At 36.5% G+C, this 15,900-nt stretch overlaps 1 protein-coding gene across 3 annotated transcripts in view; it reads right to left on the reverse strand.

Annotated features, from left to right (window-relative positions):
- The window catches only part of LOC107553319 (regulatory-associated protein of mTOR-like), a 302,737-nt gene that overhangs the window by 72,438 nt on the left and 214,399 nt on the right, over positions 1-15,900 (reverse strand). For all 3 annotated transcript variants that reach the window (XM_016235517.1, XM_016235516.1, XM_016235515.1), the window contains 3 exons: positions 7,775-7,895; positions 7,432-7,572; positions 3,762-3,917 (listed from right to left, as the gene is read on the reverse strand). In XM_016235517.1, coding sequence (XP_016091003.1) covers positions 3,762-3,917; positions 7,432-7,572; positions 7,775-7,895 — 418 coding nt within the window. The remainder of the gene's footprint in view (positions 1-3,761; positions 3,918-7,431; positions 7,573-7,774; positions 7,896-15,900) is intronic.

The following is a 15,900-nucleotide window of genomic DNA, read 5'->3' on the forward strand; positions in this document are numbered from 1 at the left end:
GGGGTTGCTGTGAAGTTGTCATGGCAATGATATACGTTGTGGGTTGATTTCCCTTTACTGGATGCACTATAAATGTCGCAAGAAGCAGTAAATATTTATGCATAAATTCATTTGTACATTCTCTGGATCAGTTCCCACTCATTTGTGTGTGTATTTCTCCGTGCAATGTACAGTACAGTAGCCGCACAACACCACCAGCACATGGCAGCAGTGCAGTATCCTCTCTTTTACTTTGTGATATAAGCCTCCAACATGCCTATTTTTTTTTAAATGGTTTAAAAAAGTGATTATTATACTATACTATACTATATTTCAGATTATTATACATTTAAAGAGGTGTGCATTATGCCACTAAATAAATACAACGATAGAAAATGTGGATTACATAGGGAAATTATTACAGTGTTTCTCAATCGATTTGACACATTTCTCCAAACTCAGGTCACTGTTCTCAAACAGTGATCTGACTCCTAAACAGATTATAAGTTTTCATTCATTTCATACAAATTACAAATCTTGCTCATAATTTTCTCAAAACACTATGCACAAAACTCTCAAATGTTTTCAAAATGGTTAATACAACCAATACTTTAAAATATATTTTAAAAGCAATTGTAGCTTCTTTTATTGGTTTTACACAAATCACAAATATTTATGTACCATTTGTCCAAACACAACAAACAAAATACTGTCATTTGTCATTCTATCAAATGAACATGGTATATTTTATCTAAACTGATAACTACTCGGTTAATCATAAACTCAACACAGGAAATGCAGCTTTCCTAATCATTAAGACATTTATCACAATTGCTTTAGATTAATAATAAAAGGGAAGGTATACAAAGAGCACAAAAGAATATGCAATAAATAAATAAATAAAGAGGTCTAAGTCTATAAGGCAGTGGATAGGGGAGAGAAAGGGGCGTAATGAGAGAAGAAGAAGAGTGGAACATTTAGAAAGAGATGAGCAGAGAGGAGGATGTGAGAAAAGAGGAGAAGAGAAGGAAAGGGAGAAGGGATGATTAGAGAAGAGGGCATTGGTCTAGTGCAGGGGTAGGCAAGTTCGGTCCTAGAGAGCCGCAGTCCTGCAGAGTTCAGCTTCAACCCTAATCAAACACACCTGAACAAGCTAATCAATGTCTTCAGGATTACTAAGTCTATAGGCAGGTGAGTTTTTTTTCAGGGTTGGAGCTGAACTCTGCAGGAATGCGGCTCTCTAGGACCGAACTTGCCTACCCCTGGTCTGGTGGAAAGAGCAAGAGGAGAAACTGTAAGAAGACATGGACAGAGAAGAAGTGGACAACAGGTTGGAAGAAGAGGTAGAAGGTGCAGATGTAAAAAAAATCATGGCCTCTCCTTTAGAGAAGCTCCAGGAAAAAGTTAATAGTAAGTGTCAATACACTTATAAAGTGTTGTACTATGATTGTTGATTGTTTAGATTTTTAGTCCTCAGGGGACAACTTCTGTTATTTACTGTGAATGTCCAAACATTTTTCAGAATTTAAGTTCAAGAACATTCAGGTGGACAATCAAGATTATTTGAATGCACCAGGAGCATTGTTGACATGGTGGTCCAGAACAACATCACCAGCTACAAAGGAAGAGGCCTGTGGAGATGTTGAGACAGGAGCTTTTCAAGCATGGATTCAATTTTCTTTTTTTGATTTTTGGGTTACATTCTGCAAAGAAGAATGGGCCAAAGCTCTACAGCAACGCTGTACAAGATTGCTCTAAAGTTATCAGAAGCGTTGCTTTGCAGATTTTGTTGCTAAAGGTGGCACAACCAGATTTTAATTATCTTTATTTAATGGTATTATAGTATATGATTTTATAGTTTTATTAGTTTAATTTGTCAAATGGGTGATAGATGTTGGGTAAATGTGTATTTTAATTTGTGTATTTATGCAACTATTGATGAGTATGTTTTATAATCAATAGAGAACACACCTATAGTTTTTAATATTTACTTTTAATAAACACATTATTAGAAAAAATGCAGTGCTTCATTATGCAGTAAAGTTGACTGTTTGGTTAAAATATGCATGTGCTTAAATGGCTGTGTTAATTGTTTTGATAGCAATTACATTGGGGAAAATTGTCAAATCGATTGAGAAAAACTGTAATGATATAGGCCTAGCCTAGCTTTCTAACATCCCCAAGTTTAAACTAAAATAAATGTTTAATGATTGTGAGTTATATATTTTTTCTGCATGTCATTTGCAGGGCTCCATGAAGTGGTCTACACATTTTCAACATAGGCATAAAGTCAGGGACAGTTAAACTTATTAATTCCTGCAGGTTTTCATATAGAGATCTGTATCAGTGTAAAATCAGTACAAAATCTATTGTGAATGAAATGAATGTAATTTTATTAGTAGAATTACTAAAAGTACATTTCAAAAATTTGTATTTGTGACTAATATTAAGTAATGTGACAATATAGATATTGAGTGTAGGTATAAATCTGTGTATTGAACAAGCTACCACTTTTAATGCTCCGATGCAAAGTGCATCTCATTTTACGGTAAAATAATATGATTCAATGATATAAATAATACTGCACACCTGTTAAAGTATAAAAATCTAAAATATATTGTAGTACTATGTAGCATAGAATAAAACGTAAGCACAGGTTCATGGTCTTGACATTTGCTATGCTGCTTAAATAAGTACTACTAAGTTTGCTTCTGTGAATATGAATGATTTCATAGATTATCTGCTGATTCATCAAATCTAGGCCATTGGCAAGGCAAAGTTGACTGCTAAAAATTAATTAAATGGTGATTAAAGCACCACTTACCAGTCAAAACCTGCAAATGCATTTTGTTGAATTTTTAGGTTTGGCAATGTGTGTGGGTGAAAACATTTGGAATATAGGTATGTCTTATTATGTTCAGCTAAATGGATATCACCAACTTCAAATCATTCGCCTCATTATATCATTGTTTTTGCTAGTGTTTTTCTTCTACAGAGAACTGTACCAACCAAAAATCAGAACTTCAAAGATTCTCAAAAACCTCAAAAAAAAAAAAAATAAATGTTGCATCATATCTCAGATAGCCTACATGGGATTACACAAGATTTGTATTTGAAAGAGAACCAGTTCTAAAGAAGAATAATTAGCTTTTTGGGTTAAAATATTTTTTTTATATGAAATTCGAATGGTATGACAATTAGAGATTAGACTGTGCAGAAATGGAAATCTACACGCTACTACACACTACATACATGTAGTCACGTAATGCTGATGTTGTTAACAGTAACAATTTGAGAACAAAGTATAACAGTAATAATAATTTGCATGGTTTGAGGTGATATGAGCTAACCGTTCATTAGATTTAATCACCATTGGTAGCGCAATTTACTGTAGCGCAGTTGGTCAGAACAAAAGTGTCAAAAGTGTTACTTACTCGTTCAGATGACAATATCTGGTAAAAATTAATATTTGGGTCATACTTCCAAGACATAGAATCTGGTATTCCGAAGTACAGTGAATAGCCACACCAGTGCGGTGACTGACAGCCACACATCAAAACATTAGATTCATCCGCGCTGAGGAGCCGTGCCGGTGCACAACCCCCATAAAAAGATAATTCCACAAATAACTGCAATTGCAGGTTTCAAACAGAGATGGCGACAAAGAGGCAAAATTTACGGACTGCAGCTTTAAAGAGGCATTTGGTCTATTCAGAGAGACATTTTCAATAAAAGTTGATGAAGGTCTTGTCTATGATTGTTGCTGAAACAGGGAGTCTTACCAATGAGAGAATTCAAGGAAGAGTACGAGCTGACTCTCCTCATCTTGTCGATGGTTTCAAAGGAGAGAAGGTATTCATCATTATCAGGGCTGCCCAAAGTACTGCTGGCACTGCTGCTGGTGCTCAGGTTCCCTGGAGAGAATGCTGCCGGTCCACCTATAACACAGTGGTGGACAGTTACGGAGTAGTTTTACTTCGTTACTGTACTTAAGTCAATTTTTCAAGTATCTGTACTTTACTGGAGTAGTTTTATTTTGAGTAACTTTTACTTCACTACATTCCAAAGCATAAGATCATACTTTTTACTTTACTCCATTTCATAAAACATATCGTTACTCCTTATAATATATCACATGCTCTGACACGCAGAAGCGGTGTCTGATTCAAGAACAAACTGATTCTTTTCAATTAACCTTTTAAATCGGTTCGCAAATCGCACCAAACGATATATTCACGAATTAAGCTCGGCTCACACTGTGCGATTTTGGCCACGATTTGGTCGTCCGAGACAAATTTTGAAAATCCTAAAAGAGTCCTATAATCCTAGGCTAAAATCTGTAGTCTTTGATCGTTAGTTTGACATGTTCACCGACAGCCGATTAATGGCTGCTGCGATCAAATTTTACCTCTGACGAACTTCTGGCAGTGTCAGAAGATTTGGCGCACAGTCCTGCAGTGTGACATCTCCTACGACGAATGTCAAACTGTCTTCGTTTTTCGAGACAAGCCATGATCAGAATTATTGCTAGAGATTTCTTCTAACTGCATAAACTCCGGCGCTCCCGTCCTCCAATCACAGAATTACTCTGATATGTTGCCTTTGCTATTATAAACACCAGTTGTGCTGCTGTTTTCATGTGGGTGTGAAGTGCTGCTTGCACTATTCTGCATAAATACGCTGGTATTGCTGCCATTCATATACTTTTAATGATAGTCAACATTACAGTCCCGTGTGCAATGCAGCTCGCAGTCACCAAACGTGTATGGGTTGATAATTTAGAACTCCAGGCAAGTTTTCTTGCGCGCACCCGTTTTTAACAGGTCTTGACTATCGTACAGTCTGACATTAATGACAACTGAGATCCCACAGTGTGACATGATCATCATGTTCGTACAGTCTGACAAGTACAATCCTAAAGGACTTTTAAAAAATCGCACAGTGTGAACCTGGCTTTAGAATGAACCGATTTGCAGCTGTTCTCGAGTTCGACAACTCACTGATTCAAATGAACCGTTTAGTGCGAGTCTCCAGTGAACTGAATCTAAGAACCAGGAGATCTTGTGAGCGAGCGTGCGCGCGACTGATGCTGCTAAAAGTAAGTTACTAATGTCGAATTTTAGGATTAATTATTGTAACTGAAAATCATATTTAGGTCAAAACTGTCAGTTGTTTGTGAACTAAATCTGCTATAAAGGGTGATCTATTTAAGCCCACTGAAATGCTTGAATGCAGACACATCAACATCAGTGTCTCTATGTTTTAGGTAAAAATAAATAAATAAATAAATAAACCTTAAAAATAACACAGACTACATAAAATAACTCATGCACGTTCATATACCCCGCTGCCGTAACGTTAACAGTTTTATTAAAATGCTACGCATTTAGCCCTATGTGACGTCTGTTTTTATATTGTTTATCAACAGTATACATTTTTATATTGATTAACTAGCCGAGTAGACAGATATGAATGTTTATTCATCATAACCATACCTAAAATAAGTAAATATTGTTAGCTGATGCTAACTGTCTAGCTAACAAGCTTGTTGGTGCTAAGTTGAGGTACTTTTTAGATATAAAGTCCAAATATTTTTATTCAACCACCTAGATTACATCTAAAGGAAAAAGAAAGGATGTGATGGTCAGAACATGGTAACTACAGTAATTAGTGGGAAGTGATGCCCTCTGGGGGCATTTGGCCAGGGGTGTTTTCACACCACAGACAAGGTTTGAGAAGAAAAAAATCATTATGAAAATATAATTATATTTTCCTTAAAATGTTCTTCCTAACTTCAGGCCTTATTCTCATGTAATATATAACTGTGATGTTCTGCAAAACAACAAGCTTTAAAACACTTTTTTCTTAATGATGAAAATCAGATGGTCAAATCTGTTTTCTCTCAGGTACATCGCAGTGTAAGCTTCATAGTGAACATTACTACATCACTCTCGTCAACGTAGTCCATATCAACAACAAAAATATATCTTGACTCAATATAGTGGTTATTTTGGGAAAATCCCAGGTATTTTGAGCAGTTAGGCATGGGCTAATAACCGGTTTCAAGGTATACCGCGATTTGAAAATGTCACCGTTTCAAAACCACTAATATTTTCCATTATACCGTTCCTGCGGTATGCACTGTTTTTCATGTCTTCTCAAAGACTGAAAGTGTAGGAATCTCTCAGGTTGAGTGCAGTGTAGAGAGTAACACGACCCTCCTCCTCCTGTTGGTGCAAGCGAGCAGTGGCGGCTCGTCGGAGGAGGCAGGGGAGGCACAGCTTCCCCATAATTTTGAGGTGAAAATGGGAGGAGGACGATTTAATGTTAATAAAATTAACAATTAATTTCAGTTCATGTCTCAGAATGTGTATTTTTTGTAATACCATAACGTGAAAGCTCCACTTTTCTATCGCGAATGTGCCGAATCTGCTGTTGTAATTACAACCGCTAATGATAGAGAAGGGTAGGGGGAGGCCGGGTGAGCGCTGAGCTCTTGTGCCTCCATTGGTAAAAAAAAAAAAAATTTTAGCCAATCACCATCGAGTGTTCACTTTTAGCGCCGAGGAGTGTTGAGAAAAGAACCCTTGCCAGGGAGGCTAACCTCCCTTCTGATATCAACCAATCATCACAGAGACGTAAATATTAGTTTGAACGTCTGCCGCTGCGCTGATAATGTACCAAGTACTTATGATGAGTAGCGATATTGAATATTTGATTGCCAACAGATTTACCAAGCTGTCATTCAAACAGTATATATACAAATTTATGGAAAACAGCCTAATTTGGATATAGGCTACAGCAGTCGGCTTTGCTTCAAATTGGGTTATTAAATCAAATTATGTATATTAAATTATATAACTAAATGATATGAAATTATATAAATGATATGTATATGAATTATATAACTAAAATTAAATAACTGTAATTACAGATTAGGTTAAATAAAGACATCGTCTAAAAAAAAATATGTGCTAATATTTAATTAAATTAAGTAGCCTATATAAAATTGCTAAATAAATCTCTCTCTCAGTACTTTTTTACTTAAGTACATAAAAAATCGAGTACTTTTGTACTTTCACTCGAGTAAAATTGAAAAAGGAGTACTTTTACTGGAGTAATATTTTATCATACGTATCTGTACTTTTACCCAAGTACTTGATTTGTGTACTTCGTCCACCACTGACCACTGATCACATATAACAAAAAATAACCATTGTTAGGAATAGGGGTGGGTGATATGCCCAAAATCTTATATCACGATATAAGGAATTTTATTTTTCACTTATAAAGGGGACGTATTAAATCTACAATATGACCCGCAGTTTAGCAGCATGATTTTATGGCAATCACATTGACATTGTGAACTGTTGAAAGACATAAAAAAATTTTAATTGAAAATTTTGTACCAGAGATTTCAGGCTTAGTGATGTAGAGTCGAGTTTGACTCACCCTCCTCATTGAGATTGAGGTTCTGAAGACTCTTATTGAGGGTTCGAGCAGTGGTGGCAGCTCTTAGGTTTGTATAGGAGTTCACTGATCGTAAACGAGGGATGGCAGGACTGTCCCTACCCGGGGTAACATTTCCTGTCTCTACACATACACGCACACAAAAATCAAGGCAGATGAAACATCAGATATACAACAGACCATGACTATGGTTTGATATGTGGAATAGATAGATAGATAGATAGATAGTACATTGCGTCATATACAGTACATTACTGTAAGCAGCATTTATTGCTGTTGTTTAAACTATAAATCACTAAGAAATAAAACAGTTATAAATAATTACCTGTGGAATTTGCAGGAGAGGGTACAGCATAGTTTTTCTCTTCCTCCATGAACTGCAGAGCCACAGTACAGAAATTACTCTCATACTGTTCGACTAGGTGACTAAGAGCAATGACCAGCTCCTAAACATGACAAAAAACAGGTAAATAAAAGTTATTGAATGTAAACAAAGTCATAGCAGGTCATCATGAGCCAATGCAGGTCATCTAAAGTCAGTATAGATCAACATGGGTCAGTTAGGTAAACAATAGACACAACAGATAAACATGAGTCAATGAAGGTAATCAAGAGCCAGTACAGGTAGACTGTTTTAATTACTTTTAATTTTGCTCTCACTAGCTCTTCTTAAAAAGGTCCTGCGGTGTGGCAAATGAAGTAAAAATATTCCATGTAGTAGTCGCTCAGTTAATATAATGCCATATATTCATTCTGTAATAATTAAAACTAATATAAAAAGTATTTAATGTCAACTACAACAATACAAGACATCACTCTTGTATTGTTGTAGTTGACATTAAATACTTTTTATATTAATAAATCAACACCAGTAAACATCAGTCAGTAGGCTACAGGTGAAAAGAGTCAATACAGGAAGACACATCTAACAACTGGTTAAACAAAACTGGAAAAAACAACAACAGTATAAGAACATGTGGGTTATAACAGAGAAACATTCAAATCAGTTGAGATTGAATTAGCCAAAAATATTATAATCACTATTGAGCCGCAAACTGAAAAAGCCCGTGACATTTTTATTTTTGCTAGCAATTTTCCCCACCCTAAATTTCATAAACATGTTAAACTACATTACCAGAGGAGAGAATATGTTGGACCTTTACACAAACATCAGCAATGCAGGGTAATGCAGCTACCCCAGTTTGGATTTTGTAGACCACATCACTGCTATGGTAATTGCTGTATACAGGAAATGTACACTTCTCAAACGGACCAAACCTGTTGCAAAGCTGATTACTGGAGGCCAGAAGAAACAAGCTCAGCTTTAAAGGAGTCATGAAATGGAGAATCAAAATGTTCTTGATATTTATATGGATAAAAGCGTCTGCCAAATGCATAAATTATTATTATTATTATATGAGATTACTCTACTTACTCTCAAAGCTGACTAACATGCAATATTCTTTTCTACCCCTCTGAAATACCCAGATTTGAAATCTGGAGAATTATGACGTCACATTTCTGCTGTCGTATGTAATCAAAGAGTGTGTTCCGAACAACTCGTTTGTCCATCAGCGATACAGCTGTTGAATAAACTCTGATGTTGTTCTGTTAGCGGATGTAAAGAAATTGCAAAACTGTGCAGAGCCTTTCTAAAGATCTGAGCTTTATAAATGCATGGCTAAAGTTTATTTTTAATAACATGCCTGAGGAACTGAAAGATGAAGTTTTTATTTGTTCTTTACATTTTGCATCGGACTGTTTTGTGAATTATTCTAAACATGCTGTTCATTTTCCACAACATCTTTTGAATCAAATCTCACATCAAATCAAGTTTTTGAGTTCTATTTTGAAATCTGGTGCAGAATTGTATAATGACAGCATTTTGCTCATTTAGATTATTTTCCTGACCGATAACTGAAGCTCATTAGTCGATCATTAAGCAGTAAGATTAGAATGTCTTTTTTTGTCACATCATACACCTGCAGCGCTTCTGTGAATGGAGAAAAACAGAAATTAAGTATATAAATGTAGTAAAATAAATAAGACTGTGTGACAAGTATAGGGTACGCTTGTTTCTGTGAAAACTCATTCAAAACACATTCTATTTTTCTTTAAATCTTTATTTTATAAAATCCAACTAATCGTGCAGGCATCTCTCTCACACACAACAGAGTTTTAGCATTGCTAACTTGACATTTCAGCCATTTACCTTCAAACTAAAATGCAGTCAACCAAACAGAAAAGTTACACTGCTCAATTTAAAAGGTCCACTGTAAAATCAGCATTTTATGTGGATATTGGAACACGAGTTAAGTTCAAAGCCTTGTTTGCATAATGAATCATTGTCTAGCAACCAAATGTTGCATGGCAAAAAAATTAAAATATTTGGAGCAAAACATTTCAGTTTTGCTTTAAATTAATTAATTTTAGCTTGATGTTTGATGTTTTTTTTAATAAAAAATGACACTATAGCCTAATTTGTGTTTGATTTTATAATTTAATATATAACTTTATAGCTACTTATTTTTCATTCTTGTTTTGTTCCGAATACAGTTAAATGTAAAGGATTTGTTGTGGAGTGAAGGGAACTAAATAGGCTATATAGTGTTTATAATGTTTGCAAACGTTTCGTTAAATTTACCATTATTTAATATACATTTACATTACATTATTTAATAATACATTATTATTGTTTTCAGCCGCCACATTTACCAATTTCAAGATTGGCAGCATATGAATGTTTCATGAACCACGCATGAACCCTGTCATAAGTTGATTTGTGCACTCAGTTGTTTCTACGATAGATAGATTAATGAGGCCCGGTGTGTTTGTAACAAATGTCAAAACATTTAACCTATTAAGACACCAAGTGTATCGTCATGGTGCATGGCACGGCTGTGAACTGCGTCCAGGTGGTCCGTCTCATTTTGTTATGCCGTGGGATGCAAGAAATTTTTTTGGATGAAATTTCAACAATAAAATTGAAACAGAATTGTTTGAGTGTTGCTAATAAAATCAGTACATTATTTATTTATTTTTTAAGAAAAAAATGCTTTAGTTAGAATATTTTTATTATGCGAGTTGTATATATTTTATTATAGTTTATGTTACTGTTGCTATTATCAACCATTCACAACAATGGGTAGCTAGTGTTATCTTTTAGCGCTGTAGTTGTCTTTTAAGAAATTTGTTAACAGTAATTTGTATACAGATATTTGGTTACATTTACTTTGCTTTGCGTTGCAGATGGTTGTGTTGTTTCAATTGATTCTACATCAGGATCTGACAGTGCAATGATGTTAGCAGTTAGCCAATCACAGCAGTGGATGTTTACTTCCATTTCTGCAATGGAAAAGGTAGCAGCCCTTGAAATTGAGTGTGTTTCACAAAGAGTAAGAACGAGGATGGAAAATGATAATTTTTACAAATATTGGACTTTTTTAGTGCAAAAAAATCTTTGCAAACTTTATAAACTAAACAATTATGAACAAAACAGCATCATGTATTTATGCATTGCTTAGTCCAAAGAGCCGAAGCGCCATTCACACAGATTTCATTTAAAACATATGAGACGCAGTGAAAAGGAATAAACCTCCACAAATTCGTGACGTGTTTTCTAAAAGTTTAAACGGTTTTAACTTTGCATGGCTTTCTATACATCTCTTGTGTGAGACGCGAGACGCACTGAATATGCGTTCTGTGTGAATGGCTTGGTTTCGGTTTTAACCCATTCAAGATCTTCTCCGCATTGAGCTTCTATATTTCTCTAATATTTTGAATGAATAACACAGCAGCGGAGCATCTCGTGGGCTAGACTAACAAAACATTAAAATGCAACAACGTCACTTACATCCTCACCGCATCTCACGACCCACTGATGACGCTCCCTGATGGACACCTAACATTCAAATGCAAATGTTTATTTTAAATTCGACTAATATTCATTCTTTATTCACAATCTCCTCATCACAGGCAGGCACAGCACTCGTTTCAGCATGTGTTCGTGTTTGTATGTGCCTATATCGTGCGCTATATCGAACAATTTTTCTATCGATATCGATACCGTTTTATCGCCCAGGCTTATTTCATGACCCATTTTTTTAAAGGATTGTTTTTACTATATTGACTGGGGCACATGTAAAAAATACCTGGAGGAGTTTTGTCAGTGTCAGGACATATCAACAAATGCACTGATTATGCAATTGTCTCTTTAGAGGGTCGCACACTCAGTGCAATCGAATCGATGGCAGCTCAAACTTGCAACTTAAAGACATGAAGTATCTACTGCTAATGTTTTGTGCCAAACAACACAGGAACACCTTCAGGGGTCTTGCGCAGTCCATGACTTGGCAGGTCAGTGCTATTTTGACAGCACAAGGAGGACCAACAGCATATTAGACAGGTGGTCATGTTTTGGCTCATCAGTGTAGTTTTCAATTAAAGTAAATTTGTCCCACATTGTTGTTAATATACATAATGACTTCACCCTAGGCTAAAAGATTGTGTATTGAGCATTTTTCAGCAAATGGTTGTCGTCAATCCACATGCAAGCACAGCAATAGCCATGGTTCACTGTGGTGACCATACTCCTCTGATGTTCCCTTTAAATCTGGAAATAAGGTAGCCCTTAGGTATCATAAAGGTAAAATAAAGCTATATACGGATCTACACACACACTTCAACACCTGAGGCACAAAGAGCATGTGGCAGGGCATACAGGCCATTACTGACTACAAGACTGCATCTAAGCCTGTCAACAGTCAACATTTTACCCATCTGATGTGTTGAATGACTTATATGCACTGTTGCATAGAATGCACTTAACAACACTCCTGGAAAGAAGTCTGCTGTCCACGGCAGAAGAACTTTATTAGAGGTTGATTAATGTAAAGCCACTCAACCTGGAAAGATTCCTAGTCAGATGCTCAGGGACAGTGCAGTCCAATTCACAAATGTCCTCAGAGTAATCTTCAACATTCCTCTGAGCCAGGCAACTGTCTCAGTATTCTTTAAGTTGATGACCATCACATCAGAATCAGAATCAGAAGAGCTTTATTACCAAGTATGTTTACACACACAAGGAATTTGACTTGACGACAGGAGCTTCCAGTGCAGAAGAAAGTACAAACATAGTGCAGACATACAGTACATAGGAATAACACAGTAGGGATGTAATATAACACTAATATAATAAAAAAAGAAAAATTGAAAAATGTACTATATACAGAAATAGAAGTATAGGAAAAAATGTAATTGTTTAGATAAATGTACAGATATGTTTATTAGTGTGCAGATATGTTATTTACAAAGTGTGCAGTTTAATATAAATATAACTATGTTAGTTGTGATGGACGATGTATAATTATGAAAGATTAATTGTTCAGACTGAATAGCCTTGAGATGGGTTGCAGGGGGTGGTAGGTGGAGGTGTGAAGTGCAGATCAGAGCGGATGGGGGGTGGTAGACGATCCTTTTCAAATCTGCTGTAAAACACATTCAGATCGTCAGCCAGTTGTTGATTCTCCACAAGCTGTGGGGGTGCTGTCTTGTACATGGTGATGTTCCTCAGACCAGTCCATACTGACGCTGGATCGTTTGCTGAAAGCTCTTTTCTCAGCTTTTCGGAGTAGTTTTTTTTAGCCACTCCGATCTCCTTTGTTACTCTGTTCCTGGCCTGGTTATACAAGATTTTATCCCCACTTCTGTAAGCATCCTCTTTGGCGTGACGAAGCTGTTTGAGTTTCCCAGTAAACCACGGTTTATCATTATTAAATGATAAGAATGTCCTGGTCGGAATGCACATATCTTCACAGAAACTGATATATGAAGTTACAGTCTCTGTGCATTCACATGGACTATTTTAATGATGTCCTTTCTACCTTTCTGGGCCTGGAATCTGATAGATCCCTTGCTGTCTATGCAGGGTCAGAAAGCTCTCGGATTTCATCAAAAATATCTAAATTTGTGTTCTGAAGATGAACGAGGGTCTTACGGGTTTGGAACGACATGAGGGTGAGTAATTAATGACAGAATTTAAATTTTTCGTATTTAATTGTGTTATCTATAGAGACTATCTACTGATTCTGTCTGATTCTTCACCTTAAACAGTATGAATAACGGCTACAGTGCTGCTGTCTGCATAACCTGTGCAGACCACCTCAGCGATATGCAACTTTGCCATTACAGGACATACCGCCAAAACATGGTCACTGCATGATACTGCACCTTGCTGTGTAAAAGGTCAGGAGATTAAATAACATGGAAAAGAACCTTGATTTTCTTTCTTCCTCTGGGGTTTTCCAGCTCTAAGATTTGCTCTCTGTCATTTTTATTTTCAAGCATTTTCTCTACCCACTTTTCCCCTTTCATCCTTTTTTTATTTAGTATTTCCTCTCACTAGAGGGGCATACTTTACTCCTGACAAAGATAAATGGATTTTAGCTTCATTAATGGGGCCAGTGCACTTATGTACCACTTTTTGCAGTGCGATAAAAATATGTTCTGATACTTTTGGATACAATCCACATCCAAACCACTTTTAGGGATTTAGTTCAAGAACTTCAGTCGAAAAGCTGGTCCCAATCTCAATCTCACTCATCGATTTTAAGGTCCTCTTTCATAATCGGTGAACATTTTTTAATTCCAGGTCATTAAAACATTGCCAACCATGTAGACCGTTTTGTAAACTCGTCTGAATCTGTTCTTTTCAAATTATGGCTGGTTAAATCCCTGTACGATGTAGACAGATATGGCATGGCTCAGAGCAAACATGCACAAAGGAGAAAAATATTTCCTTTTTTGTCCCAGATTGCAGGCTGCCAAGAAGCCAACCTGGCGATTAGGCCTAGTAACATATAATGTGTGATAATCAGGAACTGTTACTATTGGCTCTAGATATTTATTTTGGAGTGGAAGAGACCAGTCAGTTTAAATGATGGTAGAGGTTTCTTTAGTGCACTTCTGGAGGAGAATGTTTGCAGATTTCAGCCTCAGACCAGGAGCAGCATGAGGTAGATTTGAAAACCTCCCTAAAACTAGAGGAAGCGTTTGATTGACTGCATATGGAGTTGCTCAATTGTATGTCTCTGGCATGAGTCCAGTTCACAAGTCTTCCCTGTTGCCTTTGAAGTACTTGCTTGTTGTAATAAAGTGACATTGTGTATGTGCCAGTTGTAGAATAGACCGTCAGAAGAGAGAAATTGATTTGTCGCTCAGATTTGAGACTGCAGAAAATACCTTTTCCACCCTACATCTCAGTCTGAGGTAGAGCTCTTGGCACTGTTAGGTGAGGAAAATGCTTTAGGCCTCCTCCTGCAGCAACCATCTTGTCATGTGCCCTGGGAAGGTGATGTAATTTCCTACGTTTGTCTGCACAGATGTATAGTTTGGTTTTAGCAGCTGTTGGCTGAAGTGTTGCTTTGCGTTTTATTAGTTTCATAGATAATGTTTCTTACGATAGTGAGCTATTCTAATTGCAATCAAAAAGGAATAGGTCATCCCAAAAATTAAAATTCTGTTCCTCATTCTTGTGTTGTTCTAAACCTGTATGAATTACTTTCTTCTGTGGAACATATTTCATGACAATGACATTAACAATAGTTCTATTGTTAAACCAACATGGACACAACAACGTGTCTTTCTCTTCCAGGACATGAGGATTTGGATGTGTAGGTTAACTTGTGGGTGAGTATGTGTCGCAGCGTTCTGGGTGGGCCTCCATTCGGGAAGCAGAGGTCACACCGACAGTCCTGAAGTATTGGTATGATTTCATACTTCACTCAAATAAAACGTTGTTACAGGCACAGCATGAGCCAAACACAAGCATAAACATTACAGCACATAGCCCTTGCTCAGATTACCCTCACAACATCTCCAAATTTTAAAGCTCCCAGACGTGACTACGGACTGTCCAGCCCATTGGACATGCAGTCACACGGTTGAGAAAACACTTACAGCGTCATTATTTGTTATCGTTCAGTGTGGGACATGAGGGGCAGCGGTTTCCCTTGACCTGGTGGAGAGTAAGGGTCACGGTGGCCTTGCATCCTTACTTGACCTGGTGCGTTCATTTGTCTAAATGAAAGTGATTTAGTATTTCCCTTATGCTTTCCTCCAGGACCTATGAGGTCTGACCAGTCTGACTGACCAGTCTTTTTGCAAAAAGGCACTTGGCATTTAAGGATAGCAATGACGGGGCACTATCAATTTCATGTAGGCCTTTTCACAGACTTCCATGCATATGTTTAACTATGTTTATTACAGTGACTTTGAATTACCTAAAGTAGTGTGGTAAAGCAACAGATTTGTTTTTATATTTATGCAATCTACTTTAGTTTGTGTGATTTGTTACTGACTTTCATATTAATGTTTACACCAGGCTTATTTAAACATAATTATTACATGCTTACAAGGTTGGAAGTTCAACAAATCAGTCAATATACTGTGATT

Source organism: Sinocyclocheilus grahami, unplaced genomic scaffold (assembly GCF_001515645.1).
Source record: "Sinocyclocheilus grahami isolate Dianchi unplaced genomic scaffold, SAMN03320097.WGS_v1.1 scaffold469.1, whole genome shotgun sequence".
In the NCBI taxonomy this organism is placed as follows: domain Eukaryota; kingdom Metazoa; phylum Chordata; class Actinopteri; order Cypriniformes; family Cyprinidae; genus Sinocyclocheilus; species Sinocyclocheilus grahami.